Source organism: Montipora foliosa, chromosome 2 (genome assembly GCF_036669935.1).
Source record: "Montipora foliosa isolate CH-2021 chromosome 2, ASM3666993v2, whole genome shotgun sequence".
NCBI classification, from domain to species: Eukaryota; Metazoa; Cnidaria; class Anthozoa; order Scleractinia; family Acroporidae; genus Montipora; species Montipora foliosa.
In genome coordinates, this window is record NC_090870.1 from 21,122,680 (window position 1) to 21,131,786 (window position 9,107).

The window sequence follows — 9,107 nt, forward strand, 5'->3', positions numbered from 1 at the left end:
AGGCCTGTGAACCCTTCCTGCTTACAGAGCAATACTAAAAAACGTCTCCCATATCACATTTGAACCTTAAGCTCGAAAATTCAATACACAACATGATATCATAATTCACAAAGGCAGAAAATACCACAGAATCCTTTTCCAGCGAAAATTTTATTGAAACAAACAACATATTTGCTCTTAGAGGTGAAAACCTCTTCCTATTTCATTGCGTGCGTGAAGACAAGAAACTCAATTGTGTCAAATTACCATGCACTTCAGGTAAATACTGCTCACTTTGACTTCGTCTCGACGGGCGATAGATTGTTGTCGAAGTCCAGTACTCGTCGCTTTTGAGATTCATGCCTAGTTTATCCAACTGACTTTCCATTATTGAGCTCCATAAGGGTATATTTTGTTTAAGGATTAACTAAAACGCCATTCGCGTTGCATGACTTTCGACGCCATTGCAGGCTAAGTTGATGATTCTACTGTGTCCACCAGAGAAATCTACGCAGTTCCACTACCCTCTCGATCCTAAGAAAATACGCGCAGAAGGCTCTATACACAAAGACACCACTTACCAGGGGAGTGACAGGCAAGACTTTTACCGACACGTAAAAAAAAAAAAAAAAAAAAAAAAAAAGAAAACAAACAAACTAAACGGAGACCTCGACTGGGTTTGCCCATAGGCAACCCAGTAATGAGCCTCAGTGACACTTCATAGTTATGAAGGAGAGTTCACTCCCCTCCATTCCTTGCCCCACTACCCCCTCCAAAGGCACGCGCTCTGAGAACCAATCCCAAGGAAAAACAAAGTAACCCACCCGATGCAAGACAACAAAAAAATAAATCGTAAGTAGAAAACTGATAATAATTAAATATATCGAGAAACAGGAAACGAAACTACAAATAGTAAAAAAGGATGTAAGCGACGAAGAGACGTAGTTCAGTGTAAAAGAGAGCCACTGAGACAATTATGAAGATGACTGGGACTCAATTCGAAAAAGAGGCGAATTTGTAGACTAAGCGCTGAGCGTCAGAAGAAGCAGCAACATTGTACGACAAAACAGGTGAAAGAATAGTAAGAAAAACACACCTTGCGAAGATGCTCATTTCAACAGCAAGGACAGCGCAAAATTGACGGTTTTCATCATAGGTTTCAAGGATTGAGATTGGGAAGGCTTTTGAGAGTTTCAAATATCGAGAAGAAAAATAAGTCTTTTTGCGCGATTTCTTTACCTTTTAGCTTACGCCAATAATCTCTTGCTTACGCATAGTCGCGATTATATTTTCGGCATACGCAGAGGTACGATTTCTTAAATTTAAAAAATTGTGCAATTACTATTAGAGTAAGAGGCCCAGTTCTCGGCCACTTTTTGTTCAACGTTTATTTTTTGCCCCACAAATGAATCTGAATAAAAAGCAATTGCTTCCTAAGGTAGCTTGATTCCTTGCCTTTCGTCCTGCCGAGTTTTGAGTTTACAGCTACTGTATACTGTGAGCAAGTCGAGGTGACACGAAGGTAGGTGAATTTGGTTTCCACGAAAACGTGTTTGTTTACGGCTACTCGAATTACATGGTCTAATTCATGTTTATATTTTATCCGTATAGGAGACCCAAATGAACCAATTCTTGGCATAAAGAACGTAGAGTGATAAAGCTTTCACTGAATTAAATATAAACGTTTCCTGGCCTATTTTATTCTTTGACCTAAATTCACTCCTCGATATTTCCTTGGTACTTTTGCGTATTTGCCTTTTCTCGGCCACCCTGCTCGCCGTCGACAACACTAAAAAGCGCTCATAGTTTTCTATGGAGTTTTCCCGTCAAATCATTTGTCAAATCATTTGTAAAAGTAAAGCTGTAATGGGGTGGCATGTTCTGACAGTAGATATGAATTAAAACTATGTGTTCTGACTTACCGGATCCTGTTTTGAAATACCCAACTCTTTTGTTGGCCTCGCTTGCCATGGAGCAAGAAAAATTAGGTATGCAAAAAACTTCCTTTTCTAACCTGACACAAAGCTCGTTAAGGATACTTTGTGGGCGAAATATCAAACACAAGCCTTATTAGTGACTTAACAGCAAAAATTGGTGATAAAGTGTTGTTTATTCTGAGGAATCGAGCAGACTCTTTGGTGGCCGAGAACTGGGCCGCGCTGGCCGATAACTGGGCCCACGAGCGACGCGTCCATTTTCGTTATTACTCGGGAGAAAACAGCGTTGAGAAGTCGATGGCTTTAAATGTGTAAACTGAATGCTGAAGCTAGTTGTCTTTGAAATTTCAAGTCCTTACGACTATTCCAAGGTAAGAAATACAAGTTTACGTTTTTTGTGTCCGAGAACTGGGCCCCATACTGTACTCCGTGACCTGAGCCTTATCAACGCTTCATGTCGTTCAGTCACGTCTTTTCTGAACGAACAGAGCGGGATGTTTGAACTTATGCTCTCTTCTGCAACTCTTCACCTGCTCTTTTCACATCCGTTTGCAAAAGATAATTTTCGTGGGAAAATCTTCCAAGAATAAAACTGACCGATAAATTCAGCGGGGCTGATTGATATTGGCATTACACTTTGAGTATTCAGAACCAATAAAGTCCATTAAAATATCGAGTAGAAAAACAAGTTTTTTTGCGCGATTTCTTTACCTTTTAGCTTACGCCAATAATCTCTTGCTTACGCATAGTTGCGATTATATTTTCGGCATATGCACAGGTTTAAAAAATTGTGCAATTACTATTAGAGTAAGGGGCCCAGTTCTCGGCCACTTTTTGTTCAACGTTTATTTTTTGCGCCATAAATGAACCTGAATAAAAGCAATTGCTTCCTAAGGTAGCTTGATTCCTTGCCTTTCGTCCTGCCGAGTTTTGAGTTTACAGCTACTGTATACTGTGAGCAAGTCGAGGTGACACGAAGGTAGGTGAATTTGGTTTCCACGAAAACGTGTTTGTTTACGGCTACTCGAATTACATGGTCTAATTCAAGTTTATATTTTATCCGTATAGGAGACCCAAATGAACCAATTCTTGGCATAAAGAACGTAGAGTGATAAAGCTTTCACTGAGTTAATTATAAACGTTTCCTGGCCTATTTTATTCTTTGACCTAAATTCACTTCTCGATATTTCCTTGGTGTTTTTGCGTATTTGCCCATTCTCGGCCACCCTGCTCGCCGTCGACGACACTAAAAAGCGCTCATAGTTTTCTATGGAGTTTTCTTGTCAAATCATTTGTAAAAGTAAAGCTGTAATGGGGTGGCATGTTCTGATAGTAGATATGAATTAAAACTATGTGTTCTGACTTACCGGATCCCGTTGTGAAATATCCAACTCTTTTTTTGGCCTCGCTTGCCATGGAGCAATTAGGAGAAAAATTAGGTATGCAAAAAACTTCCTTTTCTAACCTGACACAAAGCTCGTTAAGGATACTTTGTGGGCGAAATATCAAACACAAGCCTTACTAGTGACTTAGCAACAAAAATTGGTGATAAAGCGTTGTTTATTCTGAGGAATCGAGCAGACTCTTTGGTGGCCGAGAACTGGGCCGCGCTGGCCGATAACTGGGCCCACGAGCGACGCGTCCATTTTCGTTATTACTCGGGAGAAAACAGCGTTGAGAAGTCGATGGCTTTAAATGTGTAAACTGAATGCTGAAGCTAGTTGTCTTTGAAATTTCAAGTCCTTACGGCTATTCCAAGGTAAGAAATACAAGTTTACGTTTTTTGTGGCCGAGAACTGGGCCCCATACTGTACTCCGTGACTTGAGCCTATTTTGTCATCTGCCACTGTTTACAATTTTTCGCCCAAGGCTTTATCTTGAAGACTGATAACTTCTAGTCTTATTGAAACACCTATTGAAATTGCTAATAGCCTTTCATGACCTGTGTAGTTGCTCAAAAGAAAAGCGCTTTTCTAGAATTAAAGAACGCTTGTATTGAACTCGTCAACTGATGTACCTAGGAAGAAAACTTAATGTGTTTTCATGTTGACATTAATATTGGATATGATCTGTACTTGCAATTCATTTCCAAATCAGTTTGTACACTTAATGCGTTGACTGAACTTCTTCCTGAAAAAGAGCCACATCCCGAGTTTCCTGCTCAACGTTCGCTGTCTTTTGAGCGGGCGGCCGTAAATTGTAAACACGTCTGATTTCTTTACTTCTTTAATCCGAAAGCTAAGTTATTGTTCCTGAGCTCACCTGCTGAAGAATTATTTCACTTGGATAATGGGTTGCAAGTTTCCACTTTTGCATTCCTCAATTACGTAAATGAGGCCGTAAATGATTGACTTTTTCGTTAGTTTCCGAAAGAATGATAAGATTGAGTAAGTGGCCTCAGCGATCAGGGATGGTGAAACACTGATGTTATTTAAATTAATATGTGAATGCTATTGTTATTCATTTTTAAATTAGAAAATATTCATTTTATGCTTTTTTTATTTTTTTGACCGAGGGGCTTTTTGCCAAGGCACTTGAACTCCGTTCAATGTTTTGAGTAATTCTCTCATGGAAAGGAAAGTAACATGAACTCCGTCGTTATTGTCTTGCCCACCTCAAATGGTGATCTTCATCTGTTACTTCAAATGTGAGCTTTCCCAATCTGCGAGTACATTTGACTGCCTCTTGACATGTCGACTTGCCGTGAGCATGTTATCCAGTTTTTAACAGCCTTTAAGACAAAACAAGAACCAAATTCACTGCTCGTACATAAAACTAGCCATAAATTGAAACTGAGGAACAAATGTAGCTGTGGGCATATTATGACAAGAAACATCTTTATTATTTACTGGCCTGAGTGCAAATTTGAAAATTACTGCATTCAAGTTGACCACTCTAGCATTTTTTTATATGTTATTTCGTTTGTTTTATTCATCTTAATTAAAGGAATCGAAAAATGAGAGGATGCACCCATTTTTCCACATGCCTCGTTTAAACCGCGAATCTGTGACCCTCGCTGAAGTTCGTCACTATTGCTGTATTTGCCTTACGTATATCCGTATTTTCTCTCATTGGTTCGCTATCTCGGATTATCAGCCGATAATCACCTTGACGGACAAAATGGTTGCCAGTAGTCGTTTTGCCACTGTAATTGAAGATGATTTCGCGATGAAATGTTATTTTTTTCTCTTTCTTGAAATAATCACCTGTGTATTTATACTAAAACAATGATTCGCCTCAGGCTTAGTGATTATCGGTGAATATTCACCTCGACTTCGCCTCGGTGAATATTCACCGACAATCACTTCGCCTTCGGCGAATAATTGTTAATTAGTGTGCAGTGGCTGGAGGTCATCTTGCAAATAACGAGGTTTTTTTCGTTTTTCCAAAGTTTTGGAGGAAAATTTGGATGCAAATGGGTAATTAAATTTCTGAGAAGTCTAAACGAAGGACATTTACGGTTTCTTGACTTTCAAAAAAGTTGAAAAAAGCTGATGCGCTCGTGCGCACAACTAAGATTTTTAACGGCAATTCAATCCGAGCGATCTTTTTCAGGCGCAAAGTTTAATAATACGTCAAGAAATAATTGGAAACCGTTATTTAAAGTAACTTTTAGTAAGAGTTCCATCACCTCATAGAACTCTCGAGCTCATAATCTAATTGTTAAATAGACGGTGGAAACAAAGTCACTGCATTCGACAAAAATCGACCATACGCGAGGCCAGGAGCCATAATCGGGGATGGAGACCGTAAGCGCGCGCCATTTCTAGTATTGGGGTTGGCTCCATGATATGGGACAATTATTCTATTTTTAGAACAAATTGCGCCATCGCGTGCGCGACACGCACGTACATTGCTGCGAGGATTTTCGCGGATGTCGCGCAGGGAAAATGGCGGGCGATATTACCTTCGTGAATGAGGCAGATATAGGATTTCTCTCAGCAGTATCGCTTCCAAATTTAAGCCAAGCCCTCCTTGACAACTTCCTTGACCTTGACAGTGAACGTGAAAGTGAGGATGATTCAGAAGACGAGTGGAGTGACTTTTCCGACCTATCGAGTGGAAATGATTCGTCAGCCATGTCTGGGGAGGAATCGCCTAGCAGAGGACAGAAAGATGTAAGGAGGAAAAAGGTACCAAAAGCCAGAAACAAACAGGGGAATGAGTCCAGTAAAGAGAAAAGGAAAAAGAGTTCTGGAAAATACCTTTCTAACGACGACGTAAAAAGGCTGGAGGAGACTCTTAAGTCTTACGTTTTGAGTGCACAAACACATTGCGAAAATGAATTAAGAAATGAAAAATCATTGTCAATATTTCCAGTTCGCAAGCAAATGGTGTCCACCCTACTCAATAGCGACACGATCAGGGTAATGTTTGTGAAGCTTTGTCGGGATATTTACTCCCCGATTATGGCTCCTGGCGAGGCCTAAAGTCAAACACACATTTACCCCTGAATTTGCCTAGCACTGGCTTTTTTCATGATACTCGTCACACATGACACAGCAAACTAACAAAATTGGTTTTTCTTGTTTCTTCCTTCGGCGTCGCTAGGCAGCACTTCTGTTTTAGGGTAGATAACTTGCAAATTCAATGCTTTTGCAATTTTCGTTGGTAATTCACTAATTTGTCGGACAAGGACTGTAATAGGAATCATTTTCTGTAAGGATATAGTTTTCAAAATAACCTGAAAAACTGTTACTGATGGTTCAATGAGTTGGGTATCATTTAAAATTTAAAAACCATGCCCAGAACAGGACATAGGTTAAAAATTTTATGAAAACGCATTCAAATTCTTGACTTGAAACAAAGAAAAAACGCCCGACTACTATGATAAAGTTTCGTTACTACTACTGTTATTATTACAGGTAGTAGCCAAACGCGGGGTCGGGGCCGGGACCGGGGTCAGGGTGTCTTTTTTCCCCAAATTTTTTTGTTTCAATTTTTGACGTTATTCTCGTGTAATGTTATATTCGAATGTTCGGCATCTTTACTATATTTATGGTGCAAATTAGTCAATAAATATGGAACATACGGAAGCTAAGAAAGAGACATCTTTGTCTGTTTTTCGAAATTAACCATTTGATTACTATCTGGCAAAATACGTCCAGCTTTATCCACGGTCCCATCTACCCCTTGTGACGTCATCACTTTTAACGGTCAGGAACAGCTTTGTTCACTAACTTGTGCAGGGAGAAGAGATCTATCAAACTATACTAGAATGAGCACAATTGAGTCAAGGAAACTGGAGAAACGGCCAAAAAAAACATGTAACACTGACCTGAAAATCTCCATGAAAAGCTTGCTCCATTACCCACCTACCTTTCTGAGCACCTAATTCTAAGATGATGAAAGGTTTCTCAGAAACTCTTCCCACCAAAATAAAGCCTACCAAATGCCCAGCAAGTTCAAAAAAAAAATGAGGCAAAGAAAGCGAAAAGAGAGGGAAGGAGAGAAAGCAAAAAGTGAAAGTCGAAAGTGTCGTGCTACTTTTAAACCCAAAAACTGTCGAAATTTTGTTTTCTGCGCATGCCCGAACTTTGTAAGCGCTTATTTTGCACCTGGCTGAAAAGGCCGCGGAGTGTACAACCTGGAAACGGGTTTGTAGGGAGATTTAGCTCTTAAACAGCACGACAGTGACCAAAAAACCCCTCAACTAGTAGCCAAAGGGTTAAGAAAGTAACAAGATTTTTTGCTGAAAAATCCACTTTTCAGCCTAAAACGACCAAATCTGCCTATTGTATGTAATATCAGGTGAAAAATTGGGTAAAACTCGATTTTTAGGTTTTTTGCTTAAGAGAATTTCAGACTCTGCAGACTGAAATTGGAGTTTTTGTGGGGAATATACGTTAACTCCTAGAGACACTGAAGACTCGCTGAGCTCCACATTTTAAAACCACATTTTAATGTTTACTTCTTAAAAACCTCCGCAATACAATTAAAACGAAACAGACCATAGCCACAGTTCCTCGATAGTCGTCACACAACGTTCTCATTTGCTTGTTTTCGCAAAATTGTTTTCAATGTTGTTGTGTTTTTTATAGTGATATGGGATGCGATCCCTTGACGTCCGAATAGAATTGACTAGCAAGTTCCCGTGCGACTCTGGCTTTACTACAAACCGTTGTAGTAAAGACAGACAACAACATTACATCAACACCAGCAAACGAGCAAATAAGAACGTTGAGTGACGATCATCGGGGAACTGCGATTCTGTTTTTGTTTTTTTGTTTTTTTTTTCTCAAGAAGTAAACATTACAATGCTGTTTTAAAGTGTGGAGATCAGTGAGTCTTCAGTGTTTCTGGCAGTTGGCTTATATTATCTTAATTTGAAACAAACTCCGATTTTCGGAAAGACTACCTAAAGTCAGATGCTCGCAAAAAGCAACTTCGATTTTAAAACAGACACAAAAAAAAAATCAAGATGTCCCTTAAGAACTTTCGTAGCTTCCGTAAATTCCTCAATGTTTTTGACTAATTTTCACCATAAATGAAGGACAGATACCGGTCATTCGAAAACAACAGTACAAGAAAATAACTACAAAAATTGAAACAAAAAAAAATGGGAAAAAGAAAAGGCACCCCGACCCCGACACCGACCCGGGCCCCGGCCCTGGCCCCGCGTTTTGGCTACAACGTATACCGTTATTACAAGCCACCCTACTTATAGAGGTTGACTAGCAGAGTTATGACAGAGTTATGACATTTGAGTTAGAAATACAAAAAGTATCCTAAACATGCATAAAAGCTAACCCTAGGCCTAATTAGGCCTAAACAAACGTTTTTAGGCCTAAGGTTAGCTTTTATGACTGTTGGCTTCTACATTCTTGAATTCAGGATTTTGGAAACTTAACTCTAACGGCTACAACATAACTCTGAAAATAACTTACTGTTCCAAACGTCGTGCTACTGCCGTGCCGAACTCAAATGAAATTGTCATTTCGATTTAAGCACGGCAGTAGCACGGCGTTTGAAACCATTATGCGCGGCACGGCTGACGTAGGTTCGGCACGACTACTTAGCACGGCAGGACTTGCCGTGCCGCACGGCAGTAGCACGACTTGGTTTCAAAAGGCGTGCTATTGTTGCGCCGAACTCAATTCATAAATTAATTTAATGTATTTTGGATTATTTGCATACTATTACGCTGGATGGATGGTTTGTTTTTTCTTTTGAATTTGGCACGACTGTATT

General features: G+C 39.7%; 1 protein-coding gene across 11 annotated transcripts in view; it reads right to left on the bottom strand.

Annotated features, from left to right (window-relative positions):
- The window catches only part of LOC137992652 (atrial natriuretic peptide receptor 1-like), an 89,388-nt gene that overhangs the window by 68,759 nt on the left and 11,522 nt on the right, over positions 1-9,107 (bottom strand). For 3 of the 11 annotated variants that reach the window (XM_068838120.1, XM_068838121.1, XM_068838122.1), the window contains exon 2: positions 4,531-4,647. The exons of 1 other annotated variant lie outside the window; for it this stretch is intronic. Coding sequence is in view for 2 of the 10 variants with exons in the window: in XM_068838118.1 (XP_068694219.1) it covers positions 3,284-3,332 (49 nt within the window). In the remaining 8 variants the exon portion in view is untranslated. Of the gene's footprint in view, positions 1-1,901; positions 3,262-3,283; positions 3,406-4,178; positions 4,457-4,530; positions 4,648-5,823; positions 5,841-7,194; positions 7,395-9,107 lie in introns of those variants that run through there. 7 more of the 11 variants (XM_068838118.1, XM_068838119.1, XM_068838127.1 and 4 more) reach the window with 7 other exon arrangements.